The sequence below is a fragment of the Prunus avium genome, chromosome 8, assembly GCF_965620075.1.
Source record: "Prunus avium chromosome 8, drPruAviu1.hap1.1, whole genome shotgun sequence".
Lineage (NCBI taxonomy): Eukaryota > Viridiplantae > Streptophyta > Magnoliopsida > Rosales > Rosaceae > Prunus > Prunus avium.
The window spans coordinates 28,094,258-28,114,826 of NC_142291.1; the positions used below are offsets into that span (position 1 = coordinate 28,094,258).

Consider the following 20,569-nt stretch of genomic DNA (forward strand, 5'->3'; position numbering starts at 1 on the left):
TGTACATAGGCTTGAGAGAGTGAAATGAGAGTGAAATAACAACTTAGGTCACAAATTCTATAGTGACGGTGTCATATATGGACTATGGATGTGGCTAATATGAAGGTCACATATATGGTCTATATAATAGCTTGAGTCATCCATTGTGGGCTTCCTTGTGAGCTTCAGTGAGGCCCAAACCATGGTACCAACACTAATTAATGTTCCTTCATACAAGTTACAACTTGCAATAATATTTTGGGGCTACTTTCATTCATACTATTTTGTTTTGTACAAAGAAAAATATTAACCAAATCTCGGTTCCATCCAGACACAAGCAAAATAAGTTATTAGAAAAATAAAAATAAAAATAAAAAGGCCAAAGCTAATTCGACAAATAACATATAGGCCAACTAGAACAAAATACAAGAACAAATAGTTAATGTGGATATTTCTTCGCATTCTGCATGTGCTTTACATTCTCCGATGTCCCCGCACTAATGGACATTTCTTCACATTTCTCAAATGCGGGGACGTCTAATTACTGGTGGAGGCCAGCGTGATTGCCGAACTTGACAACCAATTCACTGAAGTCAATTAAGACAGATAATAAGTTGAAGAGTTTTAAATAGAGAATTCACGAACTATACTATGAAGTTTCCTAGTAAAGTTGAGGAACATGGCTAGCTAGCCCTCCTAAGGTCTTCCCTTGTAGACTAGCTATATATATATATATATATATATATATATATATATATATATATATATATATATTGTTTTGTTTATGCATGAATTTTCCCATCTCTTTGTGTCCACCTTCAGTTCCCTCTCTGTCGAAGCACTCATTTTGCAAAATATTAAACTGATGATCAGGTATTCTGAAGCACATATCCGCCCGCATTTTACACATACTAGAATCTAGATTAAAATTATATATAATATATATTTTTTTATTGTATAATTAATTAAGTTTTCGATTATCTATATTGCAGGAGGAGCTATTAATGGTTCAACAATTATGGAGATATCCCAAGAGACAGCTGTGAAGTTAGTTTCTTCTACTCTTCTAATTATATTATTTCTTAATTTCTCATCTCTTTTTTTTTAAAAAAAAATTTAAAGAAATAAAATTGTATTGAAACAATCTGATCCCATGTTCTTGTTATTTCAATCTGATCCTATTTTAGATGCCAATATTATATATGATCTGATTGTCTTCTTATTCAATGCCTCTCTTGAAGTTTCTTCTTTCTTTTTTGGTTGGATAAAAAAAAGTTCCATAGTAAAGGCCCAATTTCTCTTGCCTATGGAAAGGCTCTCTCACACTAGACAAATTACTGCCTTAATCTTGTTGATCCAATATGGTTGTACACGTGTTATAACATGTCGTTTAGTTTTCCTTTTTGATCCAATTTTGAGTATCAACATTTGTTTGTTATATCTTTTTCAGCATTGTAGAATATACTGCACCAGGAGAATTGTCACTACGAAGGTAATAAAAACGAAAGAACGCATGGATCCATAATGAGCCTTATATCATAGAAAATTTAATTAGGGTATATTTGTAGTACTTGATTTTGATATGTTGTTTACAATGTGTTTTCAGTTGGGCAATCGATGAATCTGCCACTGTAAATGAAGGTCATAGTTCAAGTAGAGAATGGCCAAAAATAGTAAAGAGCAATTTTTATCGAGGTCGGCCATTTCTTCCAAAGTGGAAGAGGGCATTTTTAGCATCATGTGTATTTGGGGTCTTAATAGATCCTGTATTCTTTTATATTCCTATCATCAACAAGGATACGAAATGCATCGGGTTGGACAAAAGTTTGAAAGGAGCTGTTATTTCACTACGATCGACAACGGATCTATTTTATGTAGTGACCATTGTTATTCAAATTTATATCGAACCTAAAGTTCCAACATTTAGGGTCATGGGGAGATCATATCTCCATACCATAGTTTTGACAAAAGGAACCATATTAGTTGAAGATGCTTTGGCAATGGCTAACAGGATTTGGAGGATTTCATCACGCATCGTAATTGACTTTTTAGCTGTTCTTCCCATTCCACAGGTATGAGTAAATTGTTTTACGACCAATCTTTGTTTTTCAACTAAATTTTTTGTATTTGAAATTCGGATATGTGAATATAAGGTAAATTAACTGTTGGCTTAATCCATTGTAGGCAGTGATCCTTATTTTCATGGACTCTAGTTCTTTGAATACGTGGAAGTTTTTGGCTTTTCTTGCTCTGTTGCAATATGTACCACGGGTTCTTCGCATCTACATATTATGTACAAAACTCAACAAGACTCCTGCTAGAGAGACTGAGATCTGGATTTTATTTAAAGGTGCATTCAGTTTCTTTTTGTACATCCTTGCTAGTCATGTAAGTCTCAATCTTCCTATATTAATTTATCTCAAGTGATGCTCCATTTAGTTACCAAGTTTTGATTGGATTTCTTGGCTGGAAACCAAGTGCTCAAATTAATCAACCCTGTCAGCCATTTATGAACAAGAAACATGATTTTCATATGACTTTTTCTCAAAAGTTCGATTACTAATTTACTTCTTGATGTTTTTAGGTATTTGGAGCTTTTTGGTATTTTTTAGCTATCCAGCGGGAGACGGCTTGCTGGCAAAATGCTTGTCGAAACAACAATGGATGTGAACCTACTACCTTTTACTGCAATGGTGGTACAAGCAGAAACGTCACATTTCTGGACGACTTATGCTCTATAAATCCACACAATGCTAATGCAACATCCTTCGATTTTGGTATGTTTGTTGAGGCTGTTCAATCTGGTGTGTTGGAGTCAACAAATTTACCGAAAAAATTCTTTCATTGTTTCTGGTGGGGCTTGCGAAATCTAAGGTTTGAACATAATTTTGCATCCTTGGCTATTTAAATTATTTTTTAAAAGGAACAAATTTACATTGAATTTAAGTGCTAATTAAGATATTATATTTTATATATTTCCTCTGTTTCGATTCTGCAGTTCTCTCGGGCAAAACCTCCAGACGAGTAACTATACATGGGAAAACATCTTTGCCATTTTTATTTCTCTAAGTGGCTTGCTCCTGGTTCTACTATACCTCACTACAAATTTGAAGGTTGGTGCTAAGTCTACATATAATTTTATCTCCCCTTTTAAGCTTAAAGCTCCTCAACATGAAAACCCATCTCCTATTGTATTTCACGGCCATAAAGCTTGATTATGCATTCCTTTCTTGGATGATACAAAATAATTAACTCTTCGTTTCCAAAAACAGAATTTTTAATTTTTTTTTTTTTTTAGTACAAGCGATAGTCAAAACTACAGGGGAGGGGAGGAGGATTTTTCACACACAAACAACTAAGATGCAACGGGGGTTCGAAAGACCTCTAATATGCAAATCAAGACTCTCTTCAACTGGACTAGACCCTGTTGACCAGAACTTCTAAATTAAAACATTCATTACATAATGTCTTTTCGATAAATAAAAAAAAGTACATAATGCCTCTCTCAATTAACTTAGTATTGGAGTTTTGTTGTAAGGATCTCAATCTTGGAGTACTCAAACAATTATTTTGGCTTAATAAAGCTAGATGGTGATATTTTATAAAAAAAAATTAAAAAAATTACATAGAGAATAGATGTCGTTTGACAAAATGGCATTGGCAAAGCTAGATGGTGTTGACATGGAAATTAAGGTTAAAAGAACTCATGATTGTCGTATAACAGATATGTATGGAGTTGGCAACTAGAACATCAGCCAAGATGAGAATTATACGGCAGCTGAAAATGAAAGATCTAGAGGTACAATTATGGTTATCTGAAAATGACATCCCTAAGAATATGAAGGCGCCGATCATGCAAAAGGTGCACAAACAACTTGAACAAAACAAAGATGTTCATGTGGAGAATATCCTCTCTATTCTTCCCTTGGAACAAAAGAGATTTATTAAGCGACATCTCTGCTGGCCTACAATGAAGAAAGTAAGTTCCCCTCATCTCCAAAGCGTTCAATTTTTTGTTATTTTAATTAGTAAAGGGAGTATTGGAATTCCAAAATAGTCGTCTCCTTTCTTATTAATTTTATAATTCGTAGTTTAGTTTTTCTTCATTTAACATGTTTGTACCGTTAAAGTTTTTTAATTAACATCTAAAATTAGGTGCCAATGCTTCGAGTTATGGACGATCAAGTGTTGAAAGAAATCTTTGACAATCTCAAGCCAATGAGCTATACAGAAGACAACTATATAATTGGAGAGGGTGAACCACTTGTTAAAATGTTCTTCATCACTCGAGGCATTTTGTTGACCTACACAACTAACAATGGTGCTAGAACAAGTAGTGGAGGTTCTTCAACCACCAAGTGTCTTGCCAAAGGTGATTTCTATGGAGAAGAACTTCTAACCTGGGCATCAACATTCTCCCCGCTTTCAGACTTACCCATCTCCACAAGATTTGTGAAGTCCCTCACAAAAGTGGAAGCATTTGCACTCATGGCCAATGACTTGAACATTATAGCGTCTAAATTCTGGAGGCATTTTAGCACGGATGGTCGGATGCCGGTACATCTCTCTGCAAATCTTATTCAAACCAACTGGCGCCACCGCGATACAAGGAGGGCTATGAACCGAACCCTCTCAGCTCCCGCAAGGAGGGCAACCCAAACCCTCTCATCTCCAATTGATGACTATTATGACTCATCTGGTCCCCTTGAAGGACGGTAGAAAGACATCATTTGGTTCCTTACATGTATCAAGTCATTTTTACTTAAACTACACTAATGTATATAGAGGGGGTTTGAACTCGAGTGCAACAACATATGCAAATTTGTATTACTTAATTGATGTATTTTTTTATGAGTTATATATTTCAATCAATATTAATATTATTTTTTTATACGGAAATTAGAGAGTATGAACTCATGACCTCAAATGTAGAGATAAATTGTAACCTTTTTACTGTACATTATGTTATTGGATGCCATTTACATATAGTTTTATTCTAATCAATGGTCATGATTGGGCAATATATAATTTGTGATACTAGTCTTCTGTGCTAGTAACGCCACAGTAAAATCAAACTATTAAAAATTTATAAATAAATAAAATGAGAATGAGACCAGAGAAATTTGAAGGGTCCCACCTTACACCGTCCCTAAGAAATTTGTTGTTTTTGTCTGATGATATCCCACAAATTAAAAATAATCATTTGAGTTAGCACAAGTTAATTACTTTCAGGCAAGGTGTTTAACAACGCATGTACAGCCTAGATTCGCTCTCTGTCCTCCACGTGTCCCAACATCTCCTATGGCCAAACCCCAAAAACCTCGCGTGAAGACTAAGATTAACACCCGCCAAATCAAAATTCCTCTTTCACTTTTCGGTGTCGAAAAAATAATCCCAAATATTGGCGAGCTATTTCACAAACTAATTGCAATTGCTACAGGTATGCCTTATTAAAAGCCTTTTTAGCACTTGGAAATTGGGTAGATAATCAGTCTTTTTCAACTAACAAAATGACGTATTTACTAGATAATCATAAAAATTCAAAAAAAAAATCATACGAATTCCTTGTGACATTTACTTCATATTTTAAGCTTTAAATCAATTTTGATGTCAAAACAAATAAATAATCGGATAGATGCGTGGCGGTGGTACGATGGTCAGGTGCAAGGTTTTTAGCTTGCCTTTTGGTTTGGCAGAGATGACAACGTTGAAAGATTATATTACATCATCTGTTTCAATGCTCACAACTCTCTCAGCATATTTCCTTGCCTTAAAAGTTGGAAGTTTTTCCATTTCAATGCGATTTCCTTCCCTTTTGTAGAATCTAAAGTTCTGATAATATTTTGGTTCTGCAGTGGACTTTTGCATAGCCTGCATTCTTTTGTACAAATTTTCTTATTCAATTTCTCAAATTTGAATAAGTATTGAAGCCCTAATGAAATCTTTGTGGTGCTTTTATGAATCATCACAAAATAGTTACTCGCACACCCAATACCCATTTCGCCAAAATTAATGTCTTTGCATGAGATATATTCAGAATACCATATTTTTAAATGTTCAAATAAAGAAAAGGAAGAGGACTGTACCAGATTTCTTAACCAGAGCAAGGAAGGAAGGAGATAACCTCAGCAAGAGACAAGAACCAGAGAAAATAAAGAGAAGAGCTCACTTGTGTTAATCATCAAACAAACACATAATAACATAGCCGAGTTGTTCAATCCATTCTATGCTTTTCTATAGCCCATAAATCAGAAATATTGGTACAAAGAGTAGACAACAAGCAGAGACATGGAATTTTAAAAATTAAAAAAAAAACCGCAAGATCATATCCCCACAAACAAACACATACAACCCCAAATTTTCCACATACCCGCACACCCAAAACTTTCCCGAAGGGAAAGCTAAATCCAGATTGGTACTTGGTAGCCAGTCATGATAGTTTTCACGAAAAAATTTCAGAAGAGGAGAAGAGTGATGCTTTATATAGAAATTAAAGCAAGGAAGCCAGTCTATTGATCCGTCTCTGGATATGGGTAGATGGAAAAATAGATGAGAAAAGAGGGATGTAGTTCATGGAGATTGAAAAGTCATCTGGAAAGGTAAAGTTGATTGCTTTAAGTTTTTTAATATAATTTTGGGGCTAAAATATCAACGTTCAAGGGCAGAGACAACAATGCGGGAAAAAATGGCGCCCGCGCAGAAACATTTTCCGAAAAAGTTTTGGAGCAGAGAGGAGAGAGAACAAATTGAGGGTCAGATTCTAGTACAACAGAGTACAACAGATTCACTTAGAATTGCTTTTTATGAGCCATTAGATTAAATCCAACGGTGTTCTCACATAAAGATTCTCCAAAAAAGTCCCCACTAAAGAATAGCCCTATATATTTTGTTTTGTTTATGCATAAATTTTCCCTTGTAGCCAGGGCCACTGGGGCCTGGGCCCGGGGCCCATAATTAAAAGGGGCACCCAAAAAAAAAAATTCAAGTTAAGCCATATATACGTATAGAACAAAACAAATAAAAAACTAAAAGTCCACAAAAGAAAATAAAAAATAACTAGGCGTGCATATTTGTTTAATCCTCCCTTCTCAAAAGCTCGTGCTAACACATATATCCTAGCAAATATGTTGTTTTTAAATCCTAGCCCCGAAAATAAAAAATAAAAAACAAAACCAGACCATACTAGGTTTTAGATTCTTCTTGTCTCAATTTTCTTATATACCTACCTAATCCCTCACTCAGAGAGTCACATCGCAGCCTCTCTCTTTATCTATCCTTTCCTCTACATGGCAGACAAGACGAAGCAAATAGAGCTGTAAGTCCTTTCTCTTTGTCTATTTATTCTCTAAGTTTCATGACATTTTTCCTCAAATTATTATCATCAAACAATAACAAATGGGAAGGCTCATGTTGTAAAACAATGAATGCTATAATTTTAATAAAATTTATTAGTTGATAAAAAATTATAATTTTAGTTATTATTTATAGAACACACTTTAGATTTTTGCCCTGAGCCTCAGATATTCAGACGCACATATCCGCCCACGTTTTACACAGACTAGAATCTAGATTAAAATTATATATAATATATATGTATTTTTTTTATTGTATAATTAATTAAGTTTTCGATTCTCTATATTGCAGGAGGGGCTATTAATGCTTCAACAATTATGGAGATATCCCAAGAGACAGCTGTGAAGTTAGTTTCTTCTACTCTGCTAATTATATTATTTCTTAATTTCTCATCTTTTTTTTCAATTTAAAGAAATAAAATTGTATTTCTTACTTTTGCCATTAGTTTCATCCTTTTGATAATATTTCCGTCATGTTCTCCGTTAATACATGATGTGGCGGTCAATGAACTTGGAATTGATGACGTGACTTTGATCCACTGAATTTGTGTCATGTTGACCAATAATGAAATAAATAATAAAAAAAATTTACCAAAAAAAATAAAATAAAATAATTTAAAAACAAACATTTTTAAATATAAGTAAGTAAATAAATAAATAAACTTAAAAATAAAAAACCATTATCTAGCTGCCTCCACCTTCTTCTCCTCCATGCACACCACCATCTCCTCACCGTCTCTCTCTCTTCGGATGAACCCAGGCGCAACCCCATCTCCAGATACAACCCCAAACAACCAAATCGCACAGCGAGGAAAGCCCACCCCCAGCCCCTCCTCTATCTCTATTCCCTTTCTCTCTCTTCCTCGACCCCAGAACCCCTGCCCACCCACCCTGTGTCGTTAGTTGCAGAGAGAGGAGAGAGAGTTTTCAAAATTTTATTTTTAATTTTTAATTGTTAATTGATTCTTTTAATTTATTTTATCTATTTGATTTGATTTTATCATTTGATGTGGCTATTATATATGATCTGATTGTCTTCTTATTCAATGACTCTCTTGAAGTTTCTTCTTTCTTTTTGGGTTGGATTAAAAAAAAGGGCTCATAATAAAGGCCCAATTTCACACTAGACAAGGCAGATACCAGTTCTTTTCTTTGTACTAATTACTGCCTTAATCTTGTTGATCCAATATGGGTGTACACCGTACAAGTGTTATAATGAGTGGACTATATCGTTTATTTTTCCCCCTTTTTGATCCAATTTTGTGCATCAACATTTGTTTGTTATATCTTTTTCAGCATTGTAGAACATACTGCACCAAGAGAATTGCAACTACTAAGGTAATAAAAACGAACGAACACATGGATCCATGGTTTTATTTATCTATATTTGTAGTACCTGATTTTGATATGTTGTCTATGATGTGTTTTTTATCTTCGGTTTCCCAAGGTATCCCCAAACATTGCCCAGGCCTAATCCTTCGAAGTACTGTCATGCGCATATGCGGAGATCTCTCATAAGAAATTTTTTTGCATCCATAAGGGCTCGAATCCGAGACCACTTGCTTAAGCGACCAAAGCCCCTTCCACGTAGAAAATTGCCAAAAATAGTAAAGAGGGCATTTTTGGCATCATGTGTATTTGGGGTCTTAATAGATCCTTTATTCTTTTATATTCCTATCGTCAATAAGAAAACCAAGTGCATCGGGTTGGACAACAGTTTGAAGGGAGCGGCTATTTCACTACGATCGACAATGGATCTATTTTATGTAGTGAACATTGTTATTCAAATTTTTATCGAACCTAAAGTTCCAACATTTAGGGTCATGGGGAGATCATATCTCCATACCATAGTTTTGACAAAAGGAGCCATATTAGTTGAAGATGCTTTGGCAATGGCTAACAGGATTTTGAGGATCTCATCACACATCTTAATTGACTTTTTAGCTGTTCTTCCCATTCCACAGGTATGAGTAAATTGGTTTACCAATCTTTCTTTTAAAACTAAATTTTTTGTATTTGAAATTCGGATATGTGAATATAAGGTAAATTAACTATTGGCTTAATCCATTGTACTGTGTCCAGGTAGTGATCCTTATTTTCATGGACTCTAGTTCTTTGAATACGATGAAGTTTTTGTCTTTTCTTGCTCTGTTGCAATATGTACCACGAGTTCTTCGCATCTACTTATTGTGTACAAAACTCAACAAGACTCCTACTAGAGAGACTGAAATATGGATTTTATTTAAAGGCGCATTCAGTTTCTTTTTGTACGTCCTTACTAGTCATGTAAGTTTCAATCTTCATATATTAATTTATCTCAAGTGATGCTCCATTTAGTTTCCAAGTTTTGGTTGGATTTCTTGGCTGGAAACCAACTTCTCAAATTAATCAACCTTGTCACCAATTTATGAACAAAATAAACATCATTTAATTTCCTATGAATTATATATACTTTCTAGAAACTTTTCTCAAAAGTTCGTTCGCTAACTTATTAACTTGTTGATGTTCTTAGGTATTTGGAGCTTTCTGGTACTTTTTAGCTATCCAGCGGGAGACGGCTTGCTGGCAAAATGCTTGTCGAAATAACAATGGATGTGAACCTACTACCTTCTACTGTAATGGTCGTACAATCAGAAACATCACATTTCTGGACGACTTATGCTCTATAAATCCACACAATACTAATGCAACACCCTTCGATTTTGGCATGTTTGTTGAGGCTGTTCAGTCTGGTGTGTTGGAGTCAACAAATTTACCGAAAAAATTCTTTCATTGTTTCTGGTGGGGCTTGCGAAATCTAAGGTTTGAACATAATTTTGCATTATTGTATTTTTTTAGAAGGAACAAATTTACAATTGTCTAAATTTAAAATATGTGGTCTTCCTAACGTTACTCTTTTACGTTGCCTAACATCACACACACATATGTATAAATGGTATTTTATAGACGAGAGGTCCTAGAATATTTTATTACTTGCAGCACATTGAGTTTTATTACTTGCAATACATTGAATATATTTCCTCTGTTTCGATTCTGCAGTTCTCTAGGGCAAAACCTCGAGACGAGTAACTATACATGGGAAAATATCTTTGCCATTTTTATTTCTCTAAGTGGCTTGCTCCTGGTTCTACTATACCTCACTACAAATTTGAAGGTTGGTGACAGAACTTCTAAATTAAACATAATGTATCTCTTAATTAACTTAGGGCTCATATGGGAGTGGTTCTGGATAAGCAAATAATCACTTTAAGTGGTTTTTAAGTGATTTTATGGAGAAGTACATGAGATATGCTTATCCCCTAAAGTGATTCTAGGAGGGCCAAAATTACTCCCAAACGGTCTTTTGGAGTTTTGTTTTAAGGATCTCAATCTTGAAGTTCATCAAACAATTATTTTGGCTTAATAAAGCTAGATGGTGATATTTTTTTATAAAAAAGAAAATAAAAAAATTACTTAGAGACTAGATGTCGTTTGACATAATGGTCATTGGCCAAGCTAGATGGTGTTGACATGGAAATTAGGGTTAAAAGAACTCATGATTGTCGTGTAACAGATATGTATGCAGTTGGTAACTAGAACATCAGCCAAGATGAGAATTATACAGCAGCTGAAAATGAAAGATCTAGAGGTACAACTCTGGTTATCTGAAAATGACATCCCTAAGAATATGAAGGCGACGATCATGCAAAAGGTGCACAAACAACTTGAACAAAACAAAGATGTTCATGTGGAGAATATCCTCTCTATTCTTCCCTTGGAACAAAAGAGATTTATTAAGCGACATCTCTGCTGGCCAACAATGAAGAAAGTAAGTTCCCCTCATCTCCAAAGCGTTTAATTATTCGTTATTCTAATTAGTAAAGGGAGATGTTACTGGAATTGTAAAATAGTCGTCTCTTTTCTTATTAATTTTATAATTCGTAATTTAATTTTTGGAATTGTAAAATAGTCGTCTCTTTTCTTATTAATTTTATAATTCATAATTTAGTTTTTCTTCGTTTAACATGTCGTACCGTTTAAGTTTCTTAATTAACATCTAAAATTAGGTGCCAATGCTTCGAGTTATGGACGATCAAGTGTTGAAAGAAATCTTTGACTATCTTAAGCCAGTGAGCTATACAGAAGACAACCATATAATTGTTGAGGGTGAACCACTTGTTAAAATGCTCTTCATCACTCAAGGCATTTTGTTGACCTACACAACTAACAATGGTGCTGGAAAAAGTAGTGGAGGTTCTTCAACCACCAAGTGTCTTGGCAAAGGTGATTTCTATGGAGAAGAACTTCTAACCTGGGCATCAACATTCTCCCCGCTTTCAGACTTACCCATCTCCACAAGATTTGTGAAGTCCCTCACAAAAGTGGAAGCATTTGCACTCACGGCCAATGACTTGAAGATTATAGCGTCTAAATTCCAGTGGCATTTTAAAACGGATGTTGGGATGACAGTAGAATTCTGTGTAAATGTTATACAAGCCAGCTGGCGCCGCCGTGATACAAGGAGGGCTATGAACCGAACCCTCTCAGCTCCAACGATGAGCACCAGTGGCAAATCCTGATTTTCGATTGAAGGCGTCGCAATGTAAAAGTGACGAAATTTTTTGGGTTAATTACGGTTTTAGTACCTTGTGAGTTATACCTTAAGACATGTTAATTTCTACCTTCTCAATTTTAACAATGAAGTATCCCAACTTTGAAAATTTATTGCAATGTGACTCCTCATTAATTTGACCATTCAAAATTCCGTCAAGTGATGAGTTGTCAATTTTGGAGTCCTTTTTTTTTTGCTTAAATAGAATAAAATATTAAGAATAATTAAAAAATAATTAAAACCATTCTTTTTTATCTCTCTCGACAGGCCCCCTCACCCCACCTCAGCCCATCCCATGGCAGCCCCTCCTCCATCCCCATATCCACCTTCACAGCCACCACATCCCAGCCGACAAGCCCCACCCAACCACCACTCTTCTCTCTCTTCTCCCCCATCCAAAGTCAAAGAGAAGGTGAAAATCTCAGGCAGCATTGCTGCACCAGATCCAAAACCTCACCTCGCCATAGCCAGAGCCGATGCCCAGACCCTCTGCAATTGTTCGATCTTAGTGCTTTTTACTGCAATCGTTCAGACCAAGGGTCATGAGAGAGAGAGAGAGAGAGAGAGCTGGAACGTGAGGGAAAAATTGAGTTGTCGAATGTGGGCGATGGGGAAAGAGCGATTGAGTGGGGGAAAGTTTGGGTAAGGTGCAGAGGCTGGGTTCATTCACAATTTTAGTTTTTTACTCCTTATTCTTTCTGGGCAAAACTATGTCGCTAAACTCCACATCGCCACTGCCCAGCTCCTCCCCTACGTCCAAATCCACCTCTCTCTCTCTCTCTCTCTCTCTCTCTCCCGCCCACTGCCCAGCTCCTCCACCATGCCCAGATCCGACGTGGACAGTGCCTAAATCCGCCATGGACAGCGCCTAAATCCGCCATGGCCAGTGCCCAAATCCATCCTTCTCTCTTACACTGACTCTGAAGTGGACATTGAAACATATTGAAATCACAGCATTCATAGCCAGGAAGGCTAGCCGGCTCTAACCAGCGCCCACCACGCTCCTCACTCTCCTCGACCACCCCCGAACCCTAGCAGCGACCCACTCGGCCCCACTCTCACGGCCTTGGACTCGCGTCGCCGACCTCTCAAAATCCTCTTGCTCGGCTCCGGAACCGGCCTCATCAGAATCGCCGCCGTCCTCATGCTAGGGGCTTGGTGAAAGAGAGAGATATGACTCGACGGATTTGGGCGTCGGGAGGAGCTGGGCAGCGACAATGGAGTTTGAGCGATTTTCCCCAGAGAAAGAGTTGCAGAGAGAGAGAGCGATGAAGTTTTTGGTTTTTTGGTTTTTTTCGGTTTTTGTGATATTTAATAATTATTTATTACATTTAATTATAGTTTTTTAATAATATTCTATTTTAATTAAACAAAAAAGTGGGTTTTCACATGCGCCACATCATTGCTTGACAGATTTTTTAACAGTTATTTTAATGACATGCAACAAATTTAAAAAATCGGAATATCTAATTGTAAAAATAAAAAAGGTAGGGACTAATCTATATATATAAAGCAAAAGGCAGGGAATGGTGAAACATTGAAAATACCAAAAAATGCCCTTGATTAATGCAAACATTAAGAATTGAAATTATTAATTAAATGAGGATAATATTGTAAATTTACACTTTTTCATATTAAAAAAATTTTAATTTAAAAGAAAAATCAGATAATGGATCCTCTTTTTATGGAACACAACTACCCATTATCTGTTTTAATTCTAAAATAAATTTAATTTTTTCTTTTAAAAAGCCTCTCGCAGGCGCGGAAGCGCATGCAGAGAGGCTAGTATGTCTTAAGAGTATAACTACAGGATACTAAATTGTCATTACCTCAAATTTTCTTTTTTTGAAAAAAATAATACTAAAAAGCATAAAGATAGTACATTTATTCAATCCTAGTTGTGGTGCTGCTAGAGTAGAGCAAATGCATCTGGAAGAAGTTTAGAGAGCTGTGCAAGGCAAGCCCACATCGGACTTTCATCGAGCACCTTATGTGCAGGGACGGACCCATTCCCAGGCTAACTTGGGCTATAGCCCAGGTGTCTTGATTTGTTTTAGCCTATAGCAATACTCCCAGCCTACCCAAGCAAATCCCACACACCCTCTTGCGCAGAAAACATCCCTTTGCTAATGCAAGGGGAGAAATAAAAAAACATTAAGAAAGAGCCAATCATCCCTGCTACACGCCAATCAACAATGCCCTTCAATGCTTAATTAAAGCAAACCAAATTAATCTTCAATTATTAATCTTCTTTTATTGTCTTAATTTGTTGATGTTGAAATTTGGGGACTTTTTAGAGTTTATGAAGTATCAATTAGGGATTTACAATTTTTTATTTAAAAAAATTCTATGTAATTTTTTCTTTTTCGGCTTGGCCAAAACATTTGATTGTACAGATTTTGTAATTAAAAATAAACAAATGACAGTAGGTCAGCCCCTTATAGTCCCCTAAAATTCCAATATATTTTAAATTGTAATCATTCATGTGTTTACGCCATAAAACTTTAATCCTAAAAATTTCTACATTTTTGGAAAGAAAAAAAATAACTTCTACATTTGTAATTGTTTAATTAGTATGAGTTTATTTCTTTTGTTGGTTAGTGTGAGTTTTAGTTTTGGTTAATTAATATAGGTTTTGTGTTTTTAAAAAAATTGGAAATTTGTATACATCGATCCCATTGATTATGTTCCTCCATTCAAAGCTTGTACCCAAGGTAAATTTAGCCCACCCTAATTTGAAATCCTGGGTTCGTCCCTGCTTATGTGCACATAAGGGGTTGCTCAGAAAACGGCCAAGGGGTCGCCGGTGGAGTCCACTGCCAGATTTCCGACATCACAAGGGATCATGTGACCCCTCTTGTCCCAATGTGCGTCCACCACTGAGGAGGGCTATCCAAACCCTCTCATCTCTGGTTAATTACTATTATGACTCATCCGGTCCACTTGAAGGACGGTATAAAAACAATGTATTAGGTCATTTTTTCTTAAACTACACTAATGTATATAGAAGGGGTTTCAACTCGAGTGGAACTACATAAGTAAATTTGTATTATTTAATTGATGTAATTTTTTTTTTTTTTGAGTTATATATTTCAATCAATAATAATAATATTTTTTATTATATAATTTGATAGGTTATGTTATTTTTTTAATACGAAAATTAGAGAGTATGAATTCATGACGATAAATAGTAACTTTTTTACTGTACATTATGTTTTTGGATGCCATTTACATACTAGTTTTATTCTAGTCAATCGTCATGATTGGGCAATATATAATTTGTGATACTAGTCTGCCGTGCTGGTAACACTACAATAAAATGAAACTATTAAAAATTTATAAATAAAATAAAATGAGAGAATGAGACCAGATAAATTTGAAGGGTCCCACCTTACACTGTCCCTCAGAAATTTGTTGTTTTTGTCTGATGATATCCCACAAATTAAAAATAATAATTTGAGTTAGCACAAATTAATTACTTTCAGGCAAGGTGTTGAACAACGCACGAACAGCCAAGATTCGCTCTCTGTCCTCCACGTGTCCCCACGTCTCCTAAACCGTGCGAGAAGACTCAGATTAACACCCGCCAAATCAAAATTCCCCTTTCACCTTTCGGTGTCCAAAAAAAAAAAATCCCAAATATTAAAAACATAAAAGGAAAAAAAAAAGAAAAAAGCGAAGGAAGTCATTTCTCTACTAATTAACGGCCACACCAGATCTAATCTAACTGTAGAGAGAGACAAAGACAGAGAAGACACGCAGAGAGTTTGAGCTTGCGGCTATGGAGGAGAAGCTTATAATGAGGCTGGAATCGGCTGTGGCGCGCCTAGAGTCGCTGTCGCTGTCGGGCGGTGCGGCGTCTGCGGCGGCGAGTGGCGACGACGGGCCGCTGGACCCGTCGATTTTGGCCTATGAGGATCTGATTCGGCAGTATCTGGGTAGGGTTTCTGCCGCGGCCGAGAAGATTGGGGGACTGATCCTGGACGTCACCAAGGTTCTCCAGCAGGCTTTTGCTGTTCAGAAGGACCTGCTGATTCAGGTGAAGCAAACAAAGGTCAGTCTCGCTCATAAATCGTAATGCTTTCTTTGAGCTAGTAGTTTTGAGTGTGAATTTATGTGTTTTTTTTTTTGGGTGCTGAATTTTTAGATTTACTTATGGATTGTTTGGTTAGTATAAAGATTCGACGAGGTTTATGTTTTGATTATGAAATGTTGATTGGATTTTAAAAAACGTGTGCTTGATGTTAAATATTGACTGGGTCGTAAACGATTATGTAAAGGACCATGAAAGGAATGTGCTATCTTGTTGGGTTTGGATCGGATTGGTGCGTGTTCATTTCATCTTGGTGAGCAGTTGATGGGGAAAAGAAAATACGATATTTGGATTATAGTAGCAATAACATAGTTGGGCAACAATCAATTTTCCTGTTCAGACTTTGGTGTTGCTGACTTTTGGGGCGACTCGAATGATTAATGTTACAATTCTTTGGATATTGTGAATGTTAGTAGTAGCAAGGAGTGTGAGCTTATCTACTTTAAATGTTTTCTATCTTGTTCTTTTCCTTGTGAAATGAAATTCATTATGTTCAATGGGAATGCTCGTTGTTGTGCAGAAACCTGACAATGCAGGGTTGGCTGAATTTCTGAAGCCCCTGCATGAGGTTATCACAAAGGCAAATGCACTGACAGAAGGGAGGCGGTCTGATTTTTTCAACCACTTGAAGAGTGCTGTTGACAGTCTCTCAGCTTTGGCTTGGATTGCCTATACAGGGAAAGAATGTGGTAAGCAAAATAAATGATTTCTAAGTTGTGTTAGAAGCAGATGAACTCATTCATTTTTCCAATCACTTATTATGCTTTTGCCTTTTCAAGGTATGAGCATGCCTATCGCACATGTCGAAGAAAGTTGGCAGATGGCTGAATTTTACAACAACAAGGTACTATGCATATCTGTGAGAATCTGGTAATTTGCATGAAAAGAATAGAATCACATGCTCTAATTGCACATATCATTTCTCTTGCAGCATTTATCAATTATCTCCAATCATGTAATGATTGCATCAAAGTAAAGTTTTCCAGTGAGTAGGTGCTGACTCTGTGATTCGTAAAATACAGATTCTTGTTGAGTATAAAACCAAAGACCCAAATCATTTAGAGTGGGCCAAAGCTCTCAAGGAACTATATTTGCCTGGTTTAAGAGATTATGTTAAGAGTTTCTATCCATTGGGTCCAGTTTGGAGTTCAACTGGCAAAGCTGTCAGTGCTGCTCCATCAAAACCAAAAGCTCCTGCAGCAGGTGCCCCTGCTCCTCCACCTCCTCCATCAGCATCACTTTTCAGTTCCGAAACTTCTCAGGCTTCATCATCACGCCCTAAAGAAGGGATGGCAGCTGTTTTCCAAGAGATTAATTCCGGCAAGCCTGTGACTACAGGTAATTTCTTTTCTTTTAATTAAAATTTTAAGTTAATGTTTGAGGGATGTGATTTGGTTTTCTTGCTCCCTAGGTCTGAGAAAGGTAACAGATGATATGAAGACAAAGAATCGGGCCGACAGAACTGGCATCGTTGGTACCCATGAAAAAGAAAGTCGTACCAGTTCACCTTCTTTTTCTAAAGCAGGACCACCAAAGCTTGAGCTCCAAATGGGTCGCAAGTGAGTAAGCATGATCATTCTACCATGGTTAAACTACATATGAGGGATTTATTCCAGTATGTAATTTTGTTTTTTATCATTTTTATGGCTTGGGCAGGTGGGCTGTTGAGAATCAGATTGGAAAGAAAGATTTGGTTATTAGTGACTGTGATTCGAAACAGTCTGTTTATATTTTTGGATGCAAAGACTCTGTTGTGCAAATTCAAGGTAATTTAACTATATGACAAACTTTATTCCGAATTGTATAAATACATTGAAAGTCAAGTTGTGTTTCAATACAAACTTTATAGATTCATGTTCTACACAAGTACTAAAAATTGTTTGCCCAATTTGCAGGGAAAGTAAACAACATTACAATTGACAAATGCACTAAGATGGGAATCTTATTTACGGTTAGTGTGAGATTAGTAATGGAAGCAATACATATTGATGTATCTAGGCTGATTTTTCTGTTCTCTTGTGAACACAGGATGTTGTGGCTGCTTGTGAGATCGTAAATTGCAACCGTGTTGAGGTGCAATGCCAGGTACCAATTATTCCCATGAAAAGTTTTAATGGTTCTATGACATGAAATTGGATGTTTCCAATGTTGCCATCATAATTTTTGGACATCAAAATTGAATGTTTGTAGCGTTGTCATCCCAAATATCACCATTCAGTTGTTTCGTATGTGATGATATATATAAAACCATCTTGTAATCTTTGTTATATGCACTATCTTTATTGCTATTTTAGGGCTCGGCTCCTACAGTTTCAGTGGACAACACAGCTGGCTGCCAATTTTACTTAAGCAAAGATGCTCTGGGGGCATCTATAACTACTGCTAAGTCAAGTGAGGTCAATATATTAGTACCTGCTTCTGGACCTGATGGTGATTGGGTATGTTTCCATGTTTATTCTATTCTAATGTATTTGTTTGACATTTTCGAAGACTTCATTGTTTGTTCTTCCCTGGGACTTAAAGTTATCTTGGAATGCAAGCTAGTGGTTTAGAATCTAGATGGTTCTTTGACTTCCTAAACCTAGCAAGCTGGGGAATATATCTAGAAATCTGTACAAATGCTACACATTTTATTTTGACTGAAAGCTTGGCTAAATTGTTGTGTTACTTTATTACTAAATGTGTTACCCTTGTTATATCCAGTGTTGCTTGAAATTTAAGTTGCATATTTAATTGCTGAGAAATGGTAGAGCGTACAAGAGTCTTGTCTTTTCCTCTCATTGGTAGATAGCTTTCTTAATATGCATCTAAGTAGTGGTGATATACTCTGATGGTTGAAGTTGAGCTTCCATCTGGTAGTTGCCTGAGAGTGTTTTTATCTCTCATATGGATGCTGGCCATATCAAGTATCTGTTCTTCAAAGTGAATTTCCCTGTGTTATAAACTTTCTGGTGACTGGCCTGTAGTTAGGTGGAAGGTGGGATTTTAGGGTTAGGCTTGAAGTCCATGTTTCTGAATGTGTTCTTAAAATGTCTTTTATTTTATTTTATAAAAAGTTCTTAAAAATTAAGAAATAACTAGTCTACCACAATGGTGGGTTCACGTGTTTAATGGTAGGAATACTGTATGCTGTGTTTAATGGTAGGAATACTGTATGCTTTTAGTTGGACTGCATTATTGTCTTGCAATATATGATATATATCTACATGCTTGTATGTGAAAGAGCCCGAAGAAGTCCTTTTATTATATGGTACCTACATAATTTAGTTTTTGTAGGTACGTAGTAATTCACCGTGATATTTTGAGGTACTAATATACCATTAGCTTATGGGGACATACTCCAATGTATTAGGATCTTTATTTCCTACTTTGGCCCCATATAGCTGATACTTCTTTTTTATTCCAATCAACTATATTTCCACTTTCTACCTATATTAATTTGGAGTATCATATAATGGTCTTATTTCCTTAACAATTATGGGTTACCAAAAAAATATAAAAAATATAAAAAAATATAAATCATTTCAGTTTCATGACAATGAGGGATTGCATGTAGTTTCTAACCGTTAGTTTCCTTGTTAAATTTTCTGCATTAAATGGGAAATGTATATTTTCTGATCAAAATAAGAAGTGAGAAGTAATTAGTATGTTGGTTTCTTGAGCTCAGGGTTTAGGGCTTACCATTTACATCTTTAATATTGCAGGCGGAGCATGCTTTGCCAGAACAGTTTATTCATGTGTTTAAGGATGGTCGGTTTGAAACTACCCCAGTCTCTCACTCAGCAGGAGGGTAATTTGGACTCTTCGGTTGCTGATTAAGTGCTTGCATATCTTTTATTTTAATCATTTACTTGAATGGGTTGAGGGGTGGCTTCTTTCTATTTTCTCCTTTACTACCATTGCTTTCAGTATATAAGGGTGACACATTCACAGCCTTGCTGGTTAAGCTCTTATCAGTCTCACTGGTTTTTTGTTGGCCTATCAAACCAGGGGATTCTTTTGCATGTCTCGTAAACAACGAGTCTTTTGCATGATTTTTCAAAAGTTTGTTTCTAGATGAGTGTTGTAGCGATGTTTTTGCATCTGCGAGTGAGCTGGAGTGAGCATTTGTGCGCTTGTAATTTCAAAATTTGTTCTTGATTATATGCTTGTAGTCATCTTCTACATTATCTTGACATAGAAGTGATGTGTTAAAGATGGAACATTTTTTGGCTCGGAATTTGTTATTTTACTGAAGGGGGTTAAATTTATGGTTGGACTGTAAAAATTTGTATTTGTAAAGTCAAGAGGTGTCTGATAAAAGCTAAAAGCTCGTCCAAGTAGAAGAAAACATGTTAAGCAAATGTGAAACTGTTGAATCCTTGTTAAATGTTAACCGCATTTGTTACGTGGCTGGAATTGTTTATACAACCAGTACAATGGGGTTTTAATGAGGTGTTCAATCCAACAATTTAATAATGACTTTGCATTGGATCAAACGGCTATTAAGGACTCCTCACTATAACCCCTTATCCTAGTGTCTCTGCCAAAACAATGAACAGCCATTAGCAGTCT

At 36.0% G+C, this 20,569-nt stretch overlaps 3 protein-coding genes across 3 annotated transcripts; all 3 read left to right on the forward strand.

The window, feature by feature from the left end:
* Positions 1-504: 504 nt before the first annotated feature.
* On the forward strand, positions 505-4,698 carry LOC110770297 (cyclic nucleotide-gated ion channel 1-like). Its single transcript, XM_088245833.1, has 9 exons — positions 505-538; positions 972-1,026; positions 1,430-1,471; positions 1,586-2,051; positions 2,164-2,367; positions 2,564-2,853; positions 2,978-3,092; positions 3,704-3,958; positions 4,135-4,698. The coding sequence occupies exons 1-9, from the start codon at positions 505-507 to the stop codon at positions 4,696-4,698; spliced, it is 2,025 nt and encodes a 674-aa protein (XP_088101959.1).
* A 4,243-nt stretch (positions 4,699-8,941) lies between these two features.
* LOC110770288 (cyclic nucleotide-gated ion channel 1-like) lies at positions 8,942-11,890 on the forward strand. The gene is made up of 6 exons (XM_021974397.2): positions 8,942-9,295; positions 9,414-9,617; positions 9,844-10,133; positions 10,371-10,485; positions 10,885-11,139; positions 11,378-11,890. Exons 1-6 carry the CDS (start codon positions 9,083-9,085, stop codon positions 11,888-11,890), a joined length of 1,590 nt encoding a protein of 529 aa, XP_021830089.2. The 5' UTR covers positions 8,942-9,082.
* A 3,645-nt stretch (positions 11,891-15,535) lies between these two features.
* LOC148292461 (cyclase-associated protein 1-like) lies at positions 15,536-20,265 on the forward strand. Its single transcript, XM_088245169.1, has 10 exons — positions 15,536-15,976; positions 16,536-16,704; positions 16,795-16,859; positions 17,038-17,353; positions 17,427-17,574; positions 17,672-17,781; positions 17,911-17,966; positions 18,044-18,100; positions 18,310-18,453; positions 19,720-20,265. Exons 1-10 carry the CDS (start codon positions 15,704-15,706, stop codon positions 19,807-19,809), a joined length of 1,428 nt encoding a protein of 475 aa, XP_088101295.1. The 5' UTR covers positions 15,536-15,703; the 3' UTR covers positions 19,810-20,265.
* The last annotated feature ends 304 nt before the right edge of the window (positions 20,266-20,569 follow it).

Coding starts and splice junctions, on each gene's coding strand:
- LOC110770297 (XM_088245833.1), top strand. CDS start 505: ATGCGGGGACGTCTAATTACTGGTGGAGGCCAGC. Junction 539..971: donor AATTACTGGTGGAGGCCAGC/GTGATTGCCGAA, acceptor TCTATATTGCAG/GAGGAGCTATTAATGGTTCA. Junction 3,093..3,703: donor ACCTCACTACAAATTTGAAG/GTTGGTGCTAAG, acceptor GTCGTATAACAG/ATATGTATGGAGTTGGCAAC.
- LOC110770288 (XM_021974397.2), top strand. CDS start 9,083: ATGGATCTATTTTATGTAGTGAACATTGTTATTCAAATTTTTATCGAA. Junction 9,618..9,843: donor TGTACGTCCTTACTAGTCAT/GTAAGTTTCAAT, acceptor TGATGTTCTTAG/GTATTTGGAGCTTTCTGGTA. Junction 10,486..10,884: donor ACCTCACTACAAATTTGAAG/GTTGGTGACAGA, acceptor GTCGTGTAACAG/ATATGTATGCAGTTGGTAAC.
- LOC148292461 (XM_088245169.1), top strand. CDS start 15,704: ATGGAGGAGAAGCTTATAATGAGGCTGGAATCGGCTGTGGCGCGCCTA. Junction 16,860..17,037: donor CTGAATTTTACAACAACAAG/GTACTATGCATA, acceptor CGTAAAATACAG/ATTCTTGTTGAGTATAAAAC. Junction 17,354..17,426: donor CGGCAAGCCTGTGACTACAG/GTAATTTCTTTT, acceptor CTTGCTCCCTAG/GTCTGAGAAAGGTAACAGAT.